The sequence below is a fragment of the Bacillus rossius genome, chromosome 1, assembly GCF_032445375.1.
Source record: "Bacillus rossius redtenbacheri isolate Brsri chromosome 1, Brsri_v3, whole genome shotgun sequence".
NCBI lineage: Eukaryota > Metazoa > Arthropoda > Insecta > Phasmatodea > Bacillidae > Bacillus > Bacillus rossius.
The window spans coordinates 366,567,307-366,588,088 of NC_086330.1; the positions used below are offsets into that span (position 1 = coordinate 366,567,307).

General features: G+C 38.6%; 1 protein-coding gene across 7 annotated transcripts in view; it reads right to left on the reverse strand.

The window, feature by feature from the left end:
* The window catches only part of LOC134528397 (mannosylglucosyl-3-phosphoglycerate phosphatase), a 40,579-nt gene extending 20,027 nt beyond the window's left edge, over window positions 1–20,552 (reverse strand). The window contains exons 1-10 of one of the 7 annotated variants that reach the window (XM_063361992.1): window positions 20,460–20,552; window positions 19,796–20,011; window positions 11,114–11,333; window positions 8,848–8,934; window positions 7,625–7,773; window positions 6,387–6,503; window positions 5,401–5,523; window positions 3,016–3,181; window positions 1,669–1,932; window positions 581–831 (exon numbers count right to left, since the gene is read on the reverse strand). In XM_063361992.1, coding sequence (XP_063218062.1) covers window positions 581–831; window positions 1,669–1,932; window positions 3,016–3,181; window positions 5,401–5,523; window positions 6,387–6,503; window positions 7,625–7,773; window positions 8,848–8,934; window positions 11,114–11,333; window positions 19,796–19,921 — 1,503 coding nt within the window. In that variant the 5' untranslated portion in view covers window positions 19,922–20,011; window positions 20,460–20,552. Of the gene's footprint in view, window positions 1–580; window positions 832–1,668; window positions 1,933–3,015; window positions 3,182–5,400; window positions 5,524–6,386; window positions 6,504–7,624; window positions 7,774–8,847; window positions 8,935–11,113; window positions 11,334–16,045; window positions 16,280–19,795; window positions 20,012–20,152 lie in introns of those variants that run through there. The other 6 variants (XM_063361991.1, XM_063361989.1, XM_063361996.1 and 3 more) reach the window with 6 other exon arrangements.
* Window positions 20,553–20,782: the final 230 nt, after the last annotated feature.

Consider the following 20,782-nt stretch of genomic DNA (forward strand, 5'->3'; position numbering starts at 1 on the left):
CACGTACTCAAGACACCTCCCTAGTCAGAGGTGTGTTTCTGTCAGTGAGGCGAGATGATAAGTGTGATGCTCACTGGTGCTTCTAGCGCTGTATCACCTCTAAGCACAATCTCTTAATTGGCGCATAGTCTTCTCGTGGTAGAGGGCAACTATGATTTTAGTATGGTAATCATAACAGTATATGGAAGATAAATGAAAATAAAGGTGTAATGCAAGTCCCGTGAGTGGTTTCAAATATCTCTACTGGGTGTTTCATGCATTAAAATAATTTTGAAAACACATGCTTTTGCCTTTTTTCACTCTTCTAAAAATACATTAAAAAAACAAACACTGAAACTTAACTAATCATCAACTCTCAGCGTATTATTAAATGGTTTTTGTAAAAAGATACTAAAAGGTTATCTATAGCAGTTTTCAAATTGCATGGGTTTCTGACGTTCTGCACACCATATGTGCGCCCAGATAAACCGGTTCCTTAATTAAGATTTTTTACATAAAGAAATTAATAAAAAATAAGTTTTTGTTCTCTGCACCGTTCGAGCGGCCTACGGAAGCTGGAACAAGGGGGTCATCTCCTCACCAGGACCTTGGCGTCCCGGAGCATGGCGTAGCCGTCGCAGCCGGAGGCGAGGTACGTCTTGGTGGCGAGGCGGTACAGCTGGTCGCGGACCAGGTACTCGTCCCCGATGCGCACCAGCTCGGGGTCCACCCTCCGGCCCGGGGGCTCGCGTGGGTCGAACGCGAAGCTCAGGCCGGCCACCTGCGGGAACCTGCCCTCCAGCTTCGGGTACTGCGAGACTCCGTTCTCCAGCGCGGCCAGGATGTCGTCCCCTGCCGCGCAACACACACACACGCCGCGCTGCGACCACGCACTTCCGGCAGGCGCCGCGCTGATGCCGACCACACACTGGCAATCTGACAGCGCATCAGCAAGAGAGAGCACTCTGCCGATTTCAACTAGCGAAGAACAAAATGTTTTGCCTAGTTCTTGTAATCACCTGCAGTAAACTGTGTGTCATTATCTGCTGCAGTGATTCACAGCTAGAGACCCGGAAAATTCGCGGGTTCAGTGACCTCCAGGATAGACTCCAATATCCTCTACACACTCGGGCAAATGCTAACTGTTCATTTGCTGTTGACTTGTGAGTCGTCTCGACTGGGTGGCATGTGATCCGACACTTCTACGGGCGAGGGTCTCTAATTGGCCCTCAGTCCTCCAGATTAACAGTGAACCAATGACAGAAGCAGCACTAAGGTATAATTATTTGAATTTTAGCGTAACACGAAATGAACCCGCGAATTTTCCGGGTCTCTATTCATAACCAGCTGCTAGGAAATCAATGCTTGTCATAATATGAAATGAATATATGAATGAGTTGAGCTGGACACCTCTCTGACAGCAGTCATGAGAGAGATGAAATGTGATGAGTAGGGACACCTGTATTTCGCGAATACATTTCTTGTCAAGGTATTTCACAAAATACTGTAGCTTTTCTCCTGTGGTTATTGGCTGAGGTCGGGGAGAGGTGTCGTCCCGCACTTGACGGGGCCAATGAGAGTGTGGTCACCGTACTGCTGCACCCTCACAATTTGCCATGACTCTTAGAAAAAGCTACAGTGTTTTGCAAAATACAGGTGTCCCTAGTGACGAGTGCGACGCACACGCACCTGTGACGGAGATCACGACCAGGGGGTCCATCATGGGCACGACGGTGACGAGGTCCCGCAGCGTGAAGGGCCCCGCCGGGTGCACCATGTCCGAGCGCAGGGTGCCCGAGTTGAGGATCACCAGGTCGGCGCCCGTCGCGGCCAGCACCACGTCGCACACCCAGTTGCCGAGGTTCGTCTCCCCCGTGCGCACGTGCTGGAAGCGGCCGTCCAGGGGCACCGTGAACGCCCCCAGCACCTCCCCCATCTTGCCGTCCATCACGCCTGCATGCGCAGACACACCACAGCTCTGCCATGTTGGCACAGCTCTAGCAGATTGCACACTACTCTGGTCATCCAGAATAAATCATACATTTATTTCAAATTACACGAAAACCTTTTCTAACTAAAAACATTTTTATTGACGTTCAAAAACGTACTCTAGAACAAGCACTTAGTACATCAAATATTATCAGCAGGGATGTACACATTTGGGGGATTCAACCCCTCTACGAAATCCTACAAAATATTATTCCCACCAACAAAACGAAAAAAAATTTGAAAGCAAACAACAAAGTGGTCCATTCCACCAAAACCCCCTAAATGAAATATTTTTTTGTATGACCCGGTTAACAGAGTACATCTAAGATTAAAAATGTATATTCAATATAACATATATATAACAATATAACATAATTATTAAAATATAGTTGGTGGATTATAGCGTTGTCCTATATGGTCTTCTTTACATTTAGCATAATATTGCACCTCATTTACATTTAATATTTCAGATTTTGCACAACAGGCTGTTTTCAAGATGTTTGAAAATATGCTTAGTTGTATGCAAAAAATTGTAATCTGTTTACATTTCAAATGTACTTCTTAAGTTAATTTTGCTACATTGCTGTTATTCAGTGTGTGGTATATCGGAGTACTGATTAAACACTTTACTCGAGCACTCAAAAGTTGTATGTATGGATTTTTCCCAATGAAGCAAAATATTTAAGTGATATTGGATATGGACTTTGTCTGAGGCTAAGACTTACGTCTTTGTCTGACTTCAATTAAAATCCTAAAAATGGTCTACACACACACCCCTATTAATGAATGTGAGTTCTGTTCCCAGTCTTGGAAGTTAGAGGAAGGAAAAGGTTGAAGGAAGGGGAAAGTGGTGTGATGGAGAATGAAATACCAGCTAGCCAAAAATGTGGTTTGCAAAATACTGAATCATGACATACAGGATTACATTTATGATTCAAGAACCACAAACCCCAATAGTTGTAAACTTCTGAATACAGACACTGTTCCAAATAAAGGTTGCTAGTATTTGAAACTTACCATCACAGCTGGACACTTCTGTCTCCTCACCTGAGTACTGCTCCAACCGGAGTTGAAGGCATGGATCCTCGGGGTAGGACGACGTCACGTTGATTTCTTCCACTTTCACGTCGACCGCTGCTTTGTCGAACGTCAACGTTATCTTGGAGAACTGGCGGAAATCTGTGCCACTTTTGACTATGTACTTCCCATTAACCTTGGGGGGAAAAAATACAAGTTTACAAGGAAACCTTGTCCTAAGCACTGAACTGAAATATTTCTTTATCAACTTTTAAAAACAGCACTAGCTACTGTTATGAATATTACTTAAAATTAAAGAATAAATTGGTACACATACGGGGCAAAAAAAAAAACTTAGTGTGTTGCAGCGTCTTAAAATTGCAATGTTTGAACTGGTGGTGAATGAATTCCTTCGGTAATTATTATTTTTTTGTGTAAATAAGAGAAATACCGTATTTACTCGCATAAAGGTCGCGGCAATTTTACCAGATTTGATGGGAAAAAAATTAAGTGCGACCTATATGTGAAAAAAATTGTTTTAAAATTTTTAGGAATTTTTTTTGCAATACAGTAGAATCCCGCCGATGCGACCCCCTTCTGATGCGTCCATTCCGTTTATACAACCGTTTTTTGAGAAACTGTGAAACATTTGAGCAGAGAAAGTCGAAAATTTGAGTAAAATTGGCTGAAAAACAAGTCTGTTACATTTGTTGGGCGCTATGTGTTCACGTTTATCTTGGCGAAAGCTGTACTGTAAGCAGGCCGGCATACAAAAGACGGCTAAAAATAGATACCACCCCTCTAGACTGTCCACACGGCAGTGTCTAGCCGATCTCGGCGCGCCCACTATCACACGAAAAGCCACTGTGGTAGCTTCTGCGAGAGCATAAGAAACTCGTCCGGCCAGGCTGGCGGTAGCGGCGGCTTGACGTCATTACGTGACGTGACGCTTACCTCTCCCATCCCCTGCTAATTCTTCAAGGCTCATCCCTCCCAGAGCCACAAACCATGTAAAAACACCCGCCCCCCTTCCTTTTTCAACTAAAATTTCAACACATTCCCTCCCTTATTTCAACCTTCTGCGTGAGAAACTGTCAGCATTCTCCTCCCCTCCCACACCGCGTGCGGCAAAAGCCAGGTTGTATAGTCCATTCTCGGTAAAATAAATATTTTTATGGGCTTATACGACTGTCCTTCGCCGTTAATAAATACTTTATAAGTTTAAGTTATTATGATACAATTTGTTTATTAATCACACAGCAGTTACTGCTGAAAAATCACTAATACCTGGAATTTTATTGAATAGAAAAATTTAGCAGGGCCGTAAATATATTTATTTTACTGCATAGTTACTTTTCCATCTGCATTCGAACGTGTTTTTTTTTCTTTCTTTTTTTTTACGCTGTGAAGGGTCGTGGTAAAGATAATTGCTTGAGCTGTCAAAATAAACATCACTGACGGCAAGGGCGGGAGCGCATCCTGTCGGTCTGTCGCTGTGATTATCTACTCCAAAAACATGTCACAGCATTTCAGGATAGCATTGTTCTTATATCTTTTGTTTATAGCCGAATGTTTTCTACCTGATCCACACAAGTTCCTTCGCCACGTTTTGAACGAAAATAACAACCAGCCGGCTAGCATAGGCAAACTCGCGTGACGTGAATTCACTTAGTGTGAGTATTTATCGGAACCCATAACGAAAACCGCTGTAGATATAAAAAATCATAACAGGCCTTTTTTATTCGTAATTAAATTTACTACAACTTTTATTCTGTGCATTTTTTCAATACAAAGCATTGTTTTCGAGTTATAGTCTATAATTAAGACATTTTAAGAAGTCAGGAATCTAACTTGACATCAATTTTCTATATTCGGTTATTACGAGTACTTGTTGTTACAACAATTTATTACGCCATCATCAGCTCTCGTAGTAGCGGAGTTTTATAGTACCCTTTAACTCTTTCGTGCACGGCGCGCCGGCCGTTCGCGTCATTAAATTACCGGTGCGACCTATATGGGGGGAATCTTAAATACCAAATTCAAGACCTCAAATTATGGGTGCGACCTATATGCAATGGCGACCTATATGCGAGTAAATATGGTATCTGGTTCCAATATCAGCAAGTTTGAACCACGATTGTTTGCAAGTGGAAAACACAGTGCACGTAAAATTACTCGTCATTGAATTAATATTGCTAAATATTAAAGCTATCTTTTATTTAGTCTCAAGTCACCCAACCACTTATTCCATTCTCCACTCTAGAACATTACCCATCCTCTTGTACTACAATTATATCACCTTTCCAAAATACTGTTAGCTGCCAACAGTCAAGTCACATATCAGGCTTTCCGACATCGTGCTCTGCGAACCTCTAGCAGAGTACCGTTGAGCACAAGAAAGGTTCGGGGCTCTACCTGTCGCACTTCGTAGACGTGGTCGTGGCCGCCTAGGATCAGGTCTATCTCGTCGACTCCTTCCGCCAGCTTCAAGTCATTGGGCGTCCTCATGTGCGTCAGAGCTATCACGTAGTCACACCCCTGGAAAAAAAATGACATTAAGTATATGATTAAAACAATATATATTCTGGGGATAACACTCTCACTACTATTTTTGTTTAATTTAGCATTGATATAAAAAAGGTTAGAAAAAAATAATTAATTTAGTCACTGTAACATAGTCGTGGAAAAGTAAAGAGTTGAGTAATGGAAGTTTAAAATTAAGTAACCTTGAGGGCATATTGTAAACAGTAGGCAACAGTCATAATACATATTAACTGTCTTCCCTCCCTCCCTCCTTCCCACGCTCACTCACTAGTTCACTCCGCTCGCTCGCTCACTCACTTCACTTGCTCACTCACTTTACTCACTCACTCGTTCACTCCCTCCCACGCTCGCTCACTAGTTCACTCCGCTCGCTCACTCACTTCACTCGCTCACTCACTTCACTTGCTCACTCACTTTACTCACTCACTCGTTCACTCCCTCCCACACTCACTCACTAACTCGTTCACTCCGCTTGCTCACTCACTTCACTCGCTCACTCACTCCCTCCCACTCTCACTCACTTGCTCACTCCCTCCCACACTCACTCGCTCGCTCACTACCTCCCACACTCACTAGCTCGCTCACTCCCTCCCACACTCACTCACTCGCTCGCTCGCTCGCTCACTCCCTCCCTCACACACTCACTTGCTCATTCCCTCCCTCACACACTCACTCGCTCACTCCCTCCCTCACACACTCACTCGCTCACTCCCTCCCTCACACACTCACTCGCTCACTCTCTCCCACACTCACTCTCTCCCACACTCACTCCCTCCCACACTCACTCCCTCCCACACTCACTCGCTCTCACTCCAGCAAACATCCAGGCAGTGAGACGGAAGCTACACAAGACTCGCCTCCTGCTTCAGCTGTGCTCCCAGCCTCTTGCCCACGTCCACGTAGTCGAGGAACGTCACTTCGTCAGGGTTGATGTTGGCGAGCGTGTCCAGCCACTCTTGCTCCACCAGCCCCACCTGCCACACACACAAACACACAGAGCCGATGTAGCAAAGCAAAAAACAGTATCAATTCTAAACACACAAAACCATCACCTATCACACAAAAACCCTTCGGTACAATAGCATTAAAAGTCTAATATAATAATATTTTGAGTTATGAATGAACGGATTAAGGACTAACATCTCAAAGACATCAGTGTCATTAGACACGATGTGGATTGGCGAGATAAGAATGGGACATTGAGGGAATGACTGGGTTAGGAGAATGGGAGTACCCTGAGAAAACCGACAGCTTACGGCAACATATGCCATATTTCCCAAGCTCAAATATTATGGGTTGGGATTGATCAGAACATTCAAACCATTAGGGCCTGATACTGAGTTATAAATATATCAAATTTTTATTGAGGTTCCAAACTATTCAACAGTAACAAACTATGTAGCTTACATCAAATTATACTGCAGAATAATTTTAGGATAAAAATATTTAGAAGAGTTGAATTTTTTGAATTAAAACATATTTTTATATTTTGAACCAATTAATAACAATTTTAATGAATTCATGGTTGTAAAGATGATATAGGCTATGTTATGTGATAGCTAAATGCCTACAGAGATGTATTTTACTACACGCTGTTGCATTACAGCAATTATCCTGCTAACCCAAAAATATGGTAATCCAAAACAGATGTCTGCCCCAATTAGTTCGGATTAGCGGGACACCACTACACACACACACACACACACACAGGTGTATGTATGTGTGTGTGTGTATATATATTACCTAAACATACTATTTTTATTTAAAGGATATTATGTTTTCAATACTTTGGTATCTCACATTCATTCCTAGTTTTACTCACAACTATCCAGAAATATTGCAAACACCATGAATTGCATCATTCCAAGAATACATTTACTAACAAAGTAATAAAGAAAATGTGTGCAACTTGCTTCATGTTCTATTAAATCTCATTGTTTTTTTCACCCCAGGACTAGAATCCAACATCTTTGTTACACAGTTTGTTTTAACATGTGACCATAAAAATATATCATGTCAATTTAAAGTCACATTTAAAAATTAACATTGGTAAATAAATAGTAAATGAAATGACAGAGTTGAATTGTTCACTCACAAGGCCTATTCTTTTCCCCTCCCAGTCGACGACGTGCGTAATTCGTCCGTCCCCCAACGGTCGTCCAGTCTCCTGATCGATCACATTGGACATCAGCCACGGGAAATTGGTTTGAGAAACCCACTCCCCTAGCACATCCAACCCAAAATCTGGAACGAACAGTGTTCAAAATACAATTCAATCTTTACGGACTAATGATAGCAGTTCTCTGCTTAAACACAGTAAATATTTAATAATTAGGTCAGAGCATTACATGCTTCAATAAAACTGATTAAAAAAATCCTATTTTAAAAAGCATTACATGTGCTATAAACTACACAAACAATAGTTAAACAGAAAATAACTGGTATAGTTAAACCTCATCCATTTTGACTAACTGTGACCAACAGCAATCTGGAAAATCAAAACTCCGGATAATCTGGGTAATACGCAAAACAAAATCCTTAAATAAGGAGACTTGCCGTTTATTACAATAAAAAAAGTAAGTTTTGAAACAAAAATACCTAGTATTCATGTACTATATTGTTTAGACGATATGAAAAAAAATATATAAAATAACTTTTCACATCATTTCTTAACAAAGAATTGGTCCACTCTCTTCTGTTTCAAACATGAATGGCATTTGAATGAAGCACGGTGAAACGAAAGCTCTTATCATTAATAGTTCAGCTGGAGTGGTGTTAAACTGACGCTCCAAGTATACCATGATGTTTGTCGGCTGTTGCACAGTCAAACTCAACAAAAAGAATGTTATTACCATAATCCTACAATCTAAGAAGGAACTCTACATTGAATCACACTAAAAAGTGACTATTTGGCATACTTATAGTTACATTCTTGTTGACTTAAGATATAAATTTTTATGTGAACATTAAATAAAATGTCTACAAATCTAATCCAGATTATCCAGGGTTCCGGATCGACGAGGGCTGGTTAAACGAGGTTTTACTCTATTTCAACAGTTTGAACAGTTAAATACAAGCAGCTAGACAATTTAATTTCCGGCTATGCTGCAGAATTTCAAAATTCAGTTTTCACGTATGATTAACATGAGGCAAAGCACAAAAAATCTCATACAAAATAGTACTTCAAGTATGGTAGCCTTCATCAGAACTAGATACAATACTACCCAAAAAAAAAATGTATTTTTGACTACTGCTGGAAGCCTTAATGGAAGCACAAAAACCAAAAAACAATACATTAAGATAAAACACAAAACATACCGAAATCATGGTTTCCGAACACAGCGCAGTGTACGCCACACTCGTTCAACACCGGGACCATATGTTCACCCTTGGTGAACGTGCTCACTGCAACACGAATAATATTGATCAACATAACCCTAAAACTAGAAAGCACACAATAATGCATTTGACATTACAATAATTTATGTTACATATCACAAGTAAAAAAAAAATTCCTTGTCTTACAATTAAGACTGTTTACAGGTAATTAAGGTAAGAAGTACACTTAGAATGAGTGGGCTCAAAACTACTCGCGTAGAAACTCGGTGTCATAAAGTTTAGCGATGCCAGGACTGGGACAGAATCAGCGACTCTTAATACAAGTGTGTGATGCATCAGCGATCACGACCATAAAGAAAGCTCACACTTCTAAGCTAAAGTTTGTAGAAATAACGCACATGGCTCATTTTTACTTTAACTCGACCTTTGCCTGGTTCACAAGCATTCCAGTTGGTGGCAGACTAGAAAAGTAACAACACAATCTAACATGTCATTTAGAGGCGCAATTTTCACATTGGTAGCCAATGTGATTGGTAGAGATGTGCAAAATTCGCAGTTTCGATGGCCTTCAGGATAGACTGCACATTCTCCTGTACACTGGGCAAATAACGCAAGTTCATTGGTTGTTGACTTGTAAGTCGTCTCAGCTGGTTAGTCTGTGATTATATCCTTCTTTGCTTGAGGGTTTATAATTGTTTGAGATTCGCCAAGATGAACAGTAAGCCAATAGCAAAATTATCTAAGAGGTATATGTGTTTGAATTCTAGTCTATCACCGAATGAATCCGCGAATTTTGCAGGTCTCTAGTGATTGGTGATATGTCATGTTCAATGTGTCAGATATGGTAGTCAGACACTAACAAGATTATTTTTAAAAGAATTTCAGTTTTTACACGTACAGTTACAGGTCTTAAATCCGGGAAGTTCAGGTCCACAGCCACGCCACATTAGTGATTTTGCTTGCTTACCAAACGTCAGTATCGATTTAACATGAATACCGAAGAAAAATTAATACACAGTACAATAGTATTTAAGGGTCTGGAACATATACAATATGCAGAGCTTCAGAAGAAACCACGCAATGAACTAAATGCTCAAGATATAAGAGTGATGTCTGTTTACGAAAAGCATTTAAGAATACGCTGAGGGTGGATTAATAATTCTGACTCCGTATTTCAATTTTCTAACTGTATTTTCTGAAGAGCGAAAAAGGCTAACACGTGTGTTTTCAGAATAATGTTTAGACATGGAATGTCCTGTAAAGATACTTGAAAGCACTCAACGGCCTCGCATTACACATTTTACGGTTACTGCTCCAATTTCATAGTTGCCCTATGCACGACGAGAAGACTGCACACCAGTTCAGAGCCTTGCGCTTAGAGAAGATACCACGCTAGAAGCAACAGCAAGCCTCACCAACCCAGATACACCCCTGACTAAGCGGGACCCTTAGAACAAGTTGCAATAGGTTGATATAAAGAAAGAAGTCAGATAAGTGTTACTGTTTTAAAAAGTCTCCGATATCAGGTTGTTTCCATGATTAAAATTTCTTCAAAGTATCACTGTGGATATGTACCTCGCTAGAACACAGAAAAGATTTACTGAAATGAACACTGAATAAGGTTAAACTCTAAGCAAACAAAAATGCCGGCTGCGCAGTAAAAAGGTAAACAGCCGGAATTCCCCTGAAAAAAAACTGAACGCAAACAGTTCCAACTGGTGCCGGGTTTACAGATTGTGCTGAACAACAGATGTTGAATTAAGACCTTTCCCTGTATTAACACCATAAAATACCAGCGTAGCGCAGTTTTGACATGTGGTGATAAAAGAAGTTACTGTATAAGAGCGCAGATATTTAGAAGTCATTTTAAAAGGTGTTGAATCTTGCCAATTAGCCACACATTCGCTTTGAGTAGGTAAGCATGATCCAACAATGCAGCAAGAGCTCTCTACTGAAGCTAATACAACTCTTCATACCAATTTTGCCGATTTTAGTTTTTCTTATGCATGTCTACAAATTTTTGCTGAATTTTTTTTGCCCCCCTTTATTTCTATTTGTTTACGTATTCTTTTTTTGGCCCTTCAGAAGTTTCTCTATGACATTGTAACCCAGTAATGGTACGTGTACGTGTACGTGTATGTGTGTGTGTGTGTGGAAGGGGGGGGGGGGCGCAGTGTGCACGCGTGTGTGTGCGTGACTGTTCACCCTGACTCGCACTTGTTCCTCAGGCTCTCCGGACACTCACGCATGCTGGGCGAGAAGATGTCGCCGCTGAAGAGCACCAGGGGGTGCAGCGGGGAGAAGGAGCGCAGGGCCGAGACGAAGCGGGCGGCCCCGCCCACGGGCTCCACTCCCCGCGACTCCACGTTGTACACGTCGTTGAAGTGCAGGATGGTGACGCCCATGGCTCCCCCCGACAGCGCGCCCAGAGTGCGGCGTCCCGCCTGCCGCACCTCCAGGGAGGCCTGCACCCAGCGACACACGTCGCACACACCGCCCCACCACTCGCACACCAACAATCTTCCCGGTGAAATTTAACACAATTATATTCACGGCAGTAAGCCAAACCTACCTCAACCAATTTATGAAAAAGTCCCAAGTATTAAATTTCTCAGCAATGAAAAAACCATATCCAAAGTATTATCTTTGAAAGATTTATGCAATGGGAGTATGCATGACTTGTAATCTTTTGGACAGACGCCATTGCTAAGCACATGTATGTCTGTAGAAGAAGAAAAAAAACAAATGATAAAAATACAAATGAAGCAAAAAATTGCTGTTGTCAGGATATAAACACCACACAATACTCCACAACAAGAATATGGTCAACAAACAAAGAAAAACAAAGAAAAATGGACTAACAGAACGAAAAAAAAAAAAAAAACACAAATGATGACAGCATTTTTTTTTTTTTTTTTTTTTCTTCTACAGACATACATGTGCTTAGCAATGGTGTATGTCCAAAAGATTACATCAAGTCATAACCACAGTATTTTCATTCATATTCCTGGTGATGTAACAAAGATACTACATTGACTGCTTAAACTTTCCAGCCACACGCAAAACATTATTAATAAGCCATATTTCTGAAGTCTCATGACGACAAACCATTCTCAGAGCTCGACCTGAGACTGCAGTATTTGCAGCATGGACCAAGAGAGAGCGTGTGAGAGACAGAGAGAGAGAGTGAGAAGGAGGAGGGGTAGTTACCAAACATTCTCTTTCATCCGTAAAAATCCTGTCCGAAACTGTCAGAGTTGTTTTTCTAAGAAACCAGCACATGTCCTCTTTTTTCTTCTTCAGTAAATGTTAAATAAATGAAAATTGTTGCTGTTTTATTTTAATTCTGTATGTATCTGAAAAAGATCTCAGGTAAACTACAGCTATTAATTTAGTTTTTTTAAATACTTCTCTCCTTCCTTCTTCTCTTTGTATTAGCAGTTGTTATAGGGATATAGCATAGGGATATAGTTGTTCATTGCTGAAGACAAGTGCAAGTGTACTGTTTGATGTTCCAGTTACGATGCCTAAACTAGAATGTTTGTTCACTGAACAGCTAAGAAAAAACGTTTGAATGTATGTAGTTTCGAGGCTGGGAGGAAAAAAAAATGACAGAATGTTTTGTCTCTTCTAGGGACAAATCTTGCTGTGGAAAATTAAGAATTAAATAAGAGTTAATTTGCAATTGCTGCTTTTTGTAAATAAGGTTTTTTTTATATAAAAAAATTGAAACATTTTTTTTAGAGCGATTGGCTGTAAAGACATGTCAGAAGCAGATACATATGGATATACACAGCTGGTTTATAATTTTATAATTTTGATTGTCTGTCACATTCATTTGTTCATTTTGAATTAAATATACATATTATTTTACCGTGTTTAAATCTACTTAAATGTTGGAATATGATAATGTTGTTTCATTGGCACTTTTAACTATCTCAGTTCAACAGGGGTGTATGCAAGTGGGAAGATATTCCCCCCCACCCCCTTCGAAATTTTAAAAATATTTATCATTCCCACCAACAAAAGGAAAGAATCTGAATGCAAACAGCAGGCAAAGTGGTTCTATCTCTGCCAAAATGAAATTCTGTATACGCTCGTGAAATTTTCAGTAAACTGACTCACAATGTGGCGACACAACTGTACACATCGGCCCATGTATACAATGACGTGCATTTGTTTCCAACTGCTATCCCAAAAGACCCTGCTTTAGTTTGAATCATTGCTTGTAAGTTGTGTGTTGCTGCATTAGCCTACATAATTGAATGCACAAGTTGCTGAACATCAAACATCTATTTGCGTTGAAACTTGGACACGCAAAGTGGCATGCACAACCCGTTCTGTTGGAAAAAAGAGCTGTTCAGTGTCAGGGCCAAAACTTTATTACCGAGGAACCTGCCTGCACAAGCCATCCCATCACGACTGTGTCACTTATCAGGAGAAACCGACTAAGGTACATACACACAAGGAAAAACGAAAAGGAACCATATGTGCTCATGTTAACAACTGGACAGGCACCTAGAGATTCTGAATATGAAAGAACTTAAGTATTATCCAGTGCACACACAGGATGGAAGAGCGATGAGGAAAGAGGGTTTCAAGTCTTAAAAAAGTCACTGCAAGTTTGATTTGAGGGCCATAAAAACTGTAATACAAAACTTTGATACAAGACAGAATACGAATTTGTGTCATGATAACATAATTCTACCTCTAATAATTTAATTTTTATGTGATTGATGTACGGATACAAGTAGTGAGACCTACGTCAATATTAAAAGGTAGTACAAGGATACAAAATAAGACAAAAATTAATGTCAAAGGCCGGGTCCAAAAACCTTTACTTTGTCAAAACCACCGATTCAAATGCCCCATGACTGGTGCGGTTATCACCACCTCCCACTGACGTTTCGAGCGTGAAGCTAGGCTCACAAAATCGTTCATGTTATTTCGAGGATGTACTATACACCCACAGGCTTACTAAACTGTCTTGCGTTAAACGTAATTAAACTTAGCCTACATCAACCAGTTTAAAAAGCAGTTAATATTTTTTTCCCCTCTGAAATGGAAATAAACACACGCCAACAAACAAGTTTCATCTAATAATAGTTGCACGCAGCCGCCTGGTAGAGCATATCGGTCAATACAATCCTCTAGCTGCTTCACTTCGCTTACAAACTTCCCACTTGCAGTTATCTGTTCCTACCACAGTTCTCGACAAATATTCCCTCCATGCTCCATTTCCCTCTCCGGACAGTCTCTCCACCAGTCTCCGGACGTGACCATGCTGTCTCAACCGTCCACACAGAATCACCAGGGAAGATTTTATGGTTTTATATTTTCATACATTGTGTTTATTCATAAAAATTGTGAATTATTTAACAAATATGAAACAATATTTTTAGTACTTATTTCACCAAAATAGTTTTATTTTGACTGACACATGATGCACTTATAAAATAATATAATTTGTAATAAGCATGTCTAAAAAAGAACTACTCAGAAAAAGAAAAATAAATCAGCATTTTTTTGAGCATTTGAAAAATGTGACTATGTTATTAATGTTAAATATGTAACTAAAAAGAGATGCAGGATCAAACAACATATTTTTTTCCAGTCCATTTAGTTTATACAAATTGGTACGGAAGTCATGCTAATAATTACATTCAATGAATTTATGATGATAAAATATAACAATATTGTGGTTTGGATTAAATTTGGTTAACTTACTGAATGATTTCATGTTTTAAGTTACATTTTGATGCTAAATGGTGTATTAACTTGCTTTTGGTGCTGTGTGTTGTATGGACATTCTTTGCGTGTTATTTCGGTTTTATCGCAATTCACCATACAATCTTGCCCCTAAGAAATCAGTAATAGCATGGTTTTACGAGAGTGTGTGTCTGTGATGATAACTTAACTGTGGAGACTTGCTATATGGTGCAAAACTAATGTCCATTTTTAATACAAATAAATATCATATTGTTTCATTAGGTTGCTTTTATGAGTTAGGCCAATCAAATATGAATGAATGAATTAGAGTTAAGTCTTGTCAACATCTGGGTTATTAATAATCAGAGCAAAAGTGATGTGGATGGAGAGATGAAATAAATTTTGTGCGGAAGACTGTAATGCCCGCCACTTTTCTCACTTACGGGAAGTGCAGGTTTTTATCCTGCTAGGAACGGAACCCAGATTGCCTTGCAGGAAGGCGAGTTGTCCAATCGCTGCCACCCTAGTCCCGAGGGCTACCGGGGGACTTACGACCAAACACAACACATACATGCATGGCAACAGGGTTAGTCACAAAGGCACCAAAACATATGTTCACATATTGCAAATCAGAATGAACTTAAGTTCCACACCTACCTACCTACCTACCTACCTACCTAGGCACACATACGGTGTGCAGAGCTTCAGAAGACACCACGCGATTTTAAAAGTGCTTAAGATAACCGAGTGGGGCCTGTTTACGAAAAGCATTTAAAAATGAACTAAGGGCGGATGAGTAGTTCCGTTTCCATATTTCATTTTTTAACTGTATTTGTAGGAGATATAGCGCGCATGTCAATAGCCTTGCACTTCGAGGCGATTCAGCGCTAGAAGCACTTATCATCCCGCCTCATTAACACAGATTCAACCGTCTAGATGGATCCCTTAATATATATTTCTTTGAATGTATAATCATTGCAAGATCACCCAAAAGTAAACAACAGACAGTCTAAATGCGAACTTTATCATGCAGCATGAGGGGTGGCATCCGGATATATCAATTTAAGAACCTCAACTACATGAAGTTAAATTATTTGCTGGGGCACGAAAAAAAGGGAAATAAAAAGAAAAATGAAAGCAGCTAGCACATCACCACCTTCATCTGCTCAACACAAACTAAAGTACTCCAAGCGACAACTCGGTAATCTTAATTGGAGTATGTGCATTATGTGCAAAAGTAAGGGAATGACTGCTCAACTTAAACACAACATAAACCAAACCCAAAACTTAAGGCAAACAAAGACTGCTCAAAGATATAATATTTTTCAAAGAATGTAAATTCAAAACATGATGGTTAGTCATTGATTACCATTAGTTTAAAGATTAAATTTCATGAAATTAAAAGCCTTAGTTACAAAGCCCGAATTGTTAATAAGCTGCAAGCAAGCATGAAACAGTGTTTGCTTACACATTTGTAACAGTGAGTTGCTACGAAGCTTAACAGTTTCCATGAAGCTGTGGTCATAGACAGTCCCAACAGAAACTTACTGGAAAAAAAAAAAACTGAAATACTTAAATCATGTCATGGGAATTTTTTTTTTCTCCCCCAAACCACAAAATACAGAACAGCAATGTTCAAAAATAAAGCAGTTTTAACCCTTGAAAATCAGGAAAGAAAAAAATAATTGGGGGGGGGGGGGGGGGAACCCGTAAACCTGTATACATCTTGTCTCACTTTTAAAAACCAAGTTACCACAAAGTAAAGATATCCTAAATAATAAGATCTTTAAAAATTATCTTGGTTTTAAAACCACTGTGTTTTCTGGCAGGGTGATGTGGTACTGGATTCTTATTCGGGAAGACCTGAGTTAGAATCGCAGGCAACACTTCTTAATTTCAGTTCCCCACGATGCCCTGAGTCACTCCCGGCAACTGCTGGGACAGTGCCTCACTGCCGGCCGCAAGCTGGCACTGTGCTGTCCGTTACCACTCATAGTGACCTCGCTGACAAAACTAAAACATTTCATTTTAAACACACCTTCCTGTGTTTTTACTTCACTACTTATGGCAAGCTTTTAACGCATCTATATTCCTGATAATAACACTACCTCGTTACACTTTGTGAAATTGTTTCACTTTAAATTGCATTTAGCAAGTCTAAAATACATGAAAATGCATCTCACACAGCCAAGACTTTGTGCAAGATGTAAAAAAAACTAACTACACAGCTGGAAATGTCTAGTTGCAGTGGACACAGATTTTCCTCAAACTGTATGCGCAGTGGCTCTATCATGCGAGTCACACGAATGTCCTGTTGATTTGTTAGCACACAAAACAATGCAAGCACTAACTGGGAATAATCAATAACTTTGTCCCAACACACGCAAAAATGCATTCAAGTTTGGTTGTGTTGCCACTTTCATTTCCGATGCTATAAAGGCAATGTTAGCAAGGCAGGCTCTCTCTCACTTTCATCGCTTTTCCCAGCCAAGAAAATGGCAACTCTGCTCAGTAAATGGTCCACTGAGCACATCACGTTCGTTTGACTATCACCAAGATTATGTGGCGATTATGCTCTAGATAAACACTAGCCAGAACAAGTGCACTGTAAGTACAGAGATAAAACTAAAATAACGGTGAAATATAAGTCAATATGCTGCATAACACCAAAATGTAAAGCATATTCAGAAGTAATAACGCGGGGTCAAGTTGACGCATGTTACTTTGACTTAGCCAAGGCTTTTGACACAGTTAACCACTGTATTTTACTAAAAAAATTATCTAACATAGGATTAAGCGATAAATATCTAAAGTGGTTCAATAGCTATTTATTAGATAGAATCTTTTATGTTTCAATTAATAATATTAAATCTGATCTACATATAGTTAGTTCTGGTGTACCCCAGGGTGGAACATTATCCCCTCTTCTCTTTAACATTTTTATAGATGACATTACCAAAGTATTACAATTCTCTAATTGCCTATTTTTGCTGATGATCTTAAGATTTACAGAAAAATTTCTCTTCATCTAGACTGTAAACTTCTTCAAAATGACATCTCATCAGTTTTCGATTGGTGTAAAAGAAATCTTGTTGACCTTAATTATGAGAAAACTACATCTATAACATTCTCCAGAAAACATCATATCATTGCTTCTGATTATAAACTTGGTAGTCATGTTATCTTGAAGTCAGTTTGTGTTAGAGATTTAGGTGTCTTACTTGATAATAAATTGTACTTTCATAACCATATTGAATCTCTTAGATCGCAATTGTTAGCGTTGATTAAATATATTACTTTCAATGCCACTAATTTAGATTCTATTGTTAGTTCATATTTAGCTTTAGTAAGATCCAAGATTGAGTATGCCTCTGTGGTCTGGAACAATATCACAAAAACAGATAGTGACAAACTAGATAAATTACAAAATAAATTAATCAATATCATTAATCAAAAAGACCAACATTACCAACAATTCTAATAGTCTATCCTCTCTCAGATCTTTAGCTCTAAGAAGAGAGCTATTAGATGCCCTTTTTATCTATAACTGTTATACAAATAAAACAAAATGCAATTATATTCTAGATAATACTGGGATTAAAGTACCCACCTATAACAGTCGAAAGACACCTTTATTATGCTCCTTAGGCAAAGCAAATGATATATTATACAGAATTACATCAAATTTTAATAAACATGGCTGCTATGTCTCTCTATCAAAAAATAATTTAAATATAAAACAATTTTTCTTATCTTAATTTAATTTGAATATGTTTAAGGTTAATGATGCTACCATATTTAATTTTTTTTTTATAATCAGGTTCTGGATTATCATTACTGTTGTTATAGAATTATGAAACTTGTTCTTGTTTATCTGTTAGTTGCTTGCTGTGTTGTCTTGTGTATGTGTTATTATAGTATTGTCCTCAATGTTATTCATTTTGTTTCATGTATTTGTTTTGTCTATGTATTTTTTTATGTTTATCGTGCCTACCACCCATGGCCTTATGCCGTTGGTAGGCATGTAACAAATTGATAAATAAATAAATAAATAAATAAATAAATAAATAACACAAAATGCAGCAAAATTCACCTCAATTACAACATTTTGTCCAATTCCAACAATTTTAGTTTAGGCTTTAATTTAATAATCAAAAAATTACTTACGTACTAAACAAGAAAATTTATTTAGTATCCATAGGTATATAGTTTATACAAAGTAAACAAAACAATTTTAACTGTTATTTATAATTTATTTACATGTGACTTTAATGATATTTTACAGCACCCTTATTGTAACTAGGTACTATATTACTATATTAATTTAATTATATTATATCATTTTATTTTTGCATAGCTGATAAAAAACTACCTTTGCGCACTATGAACCTAGCTATATGATGAATCGAATGGGAAACTGGATGGGTCTAGTCTACAGGAGCAATGAAACAAAAATATTTGCAATAGGAATTAAGTTTGTACGGAGAAATATGGCAAATAATAAGGATAATAGACAAAAACCAGGAGAAAGGATAAAGGAAGTGATCACAGAGAAACTAAGAATGAGGCTGCTAGGCAAGTTAGGAGAGTGGGTGGTAAGGGGAAAAAAGTCTTCCATACAATCACAATACACTTGTGAAACAAAAAGTAGGCTACTTAGCAACATAAAAGTGTCTGAGAATCTCTCGCTATGTTACGTGTGCACATACAGTGAACCTACACTACTTAAGCGCTTGGTCTTGCATGCACGAACCAGTGATAAATGTGCGTGGCTTCATTTAAAGTGCAGTCGCAGCAAAAACTGTTCACAAATTAAAATTGACGAGTATAGGGAAGTTACTGATACCAGTGGCAAATGTTAACTGTGGGAACATCACTCAATGACCTCACAAGTTACATACGCCCAAAACAAGGGAACACACTGGCTATGCTTCATCAAGCACAAGAGAAGGGTTTGGAGTGCAGACAATGAGTCTGCTTCAATTACTTCCCCATTACATCTATTTCTTACAGTTCAATTTAAAACAGAAAATATTTTCTATCTACTGCCAGCTAATACCTGCAAGTTAACTAATACTGATAACATAATGATCGTAGCATTTACTACAGGGTAATCAGCACACAATAAATTTTTAAAATTGTAAATCTTTAGCAGCAAATATTAAAGCCATGCACTTACAAAGCTGTGCAGTTAGGATTTAAAAATAATTATGTTAACCTGTTTCAGCCATCCCACTACACTCCTGACACCAGACGACACCTCTGCAGGCACATCGATAGTGGAACCCTCAACCAAATCAGTCCACTTTGATCTAAGAGCAGCCTGAGCTGCAAAACTTGCCATTACTAGTTTGCTTTGTTACTCAACTGAAAACAATTCAGCTGGAATTAAGTTGAAATGTTTAATAACCAATATACACATTTTATTTTAAACCTGCAAAAAAAAAAAAATTAAGAGCAACACACAAAAAAACCAAAATCAAAATGTTAAACTACAGTTTTCAAACTAGCATGTTTCATAAAAATCACATCAGTCTTTCAAAAACAATGCACTGACAAGCTATCAAAACCTTACTTGGTCACTGTCAGTAAGATCTCACAATGTAATAACCACATCTTAAATGTCATCACACGTTACAAAAATCGTTGTATGGATAATCTCTTGTCCAAGCGATTATTCACAACAACGGGATGTCAAAAAACTTAAACTTATTTTAGTGGCAAACTTTTGAAATTAACTATTCATCTTTGATCTTTACTACTGTTACTCTGCATGCTGCTGTTAAAATTAAAAAGAAAATCCTAGCATTAACATTTTTGGTTCTGTTAATTGATAAGTCATTACCACAAACAGCGAGGGAAAGTTTAAATTAATCTCTTACTATAGACTAAACGATTATGAAAGAGTGACTGCCAGCCAAGACCATCAAAACTCGCACAAGATAAAAGCACATAAAAGTATCACACATCTTGTGCGGTGTTTATATCATAGATCGAGTATGAGGTAGGACCAAATATTGTGTAAGGCATAACGATCATGTTCCTAAAAAATGTAAGGCTAAAGCCTTTCTAAAGCCTAAACAATAAAACTTAAATTATATGGCTGATTTTTCACCTGTTTTAATTAGGCTGGAATTAAAGACCACCAATTCATTTATTAACTGGGTATTACTTAACCATGTGCACATAAGTGTTCAGGTTAGTT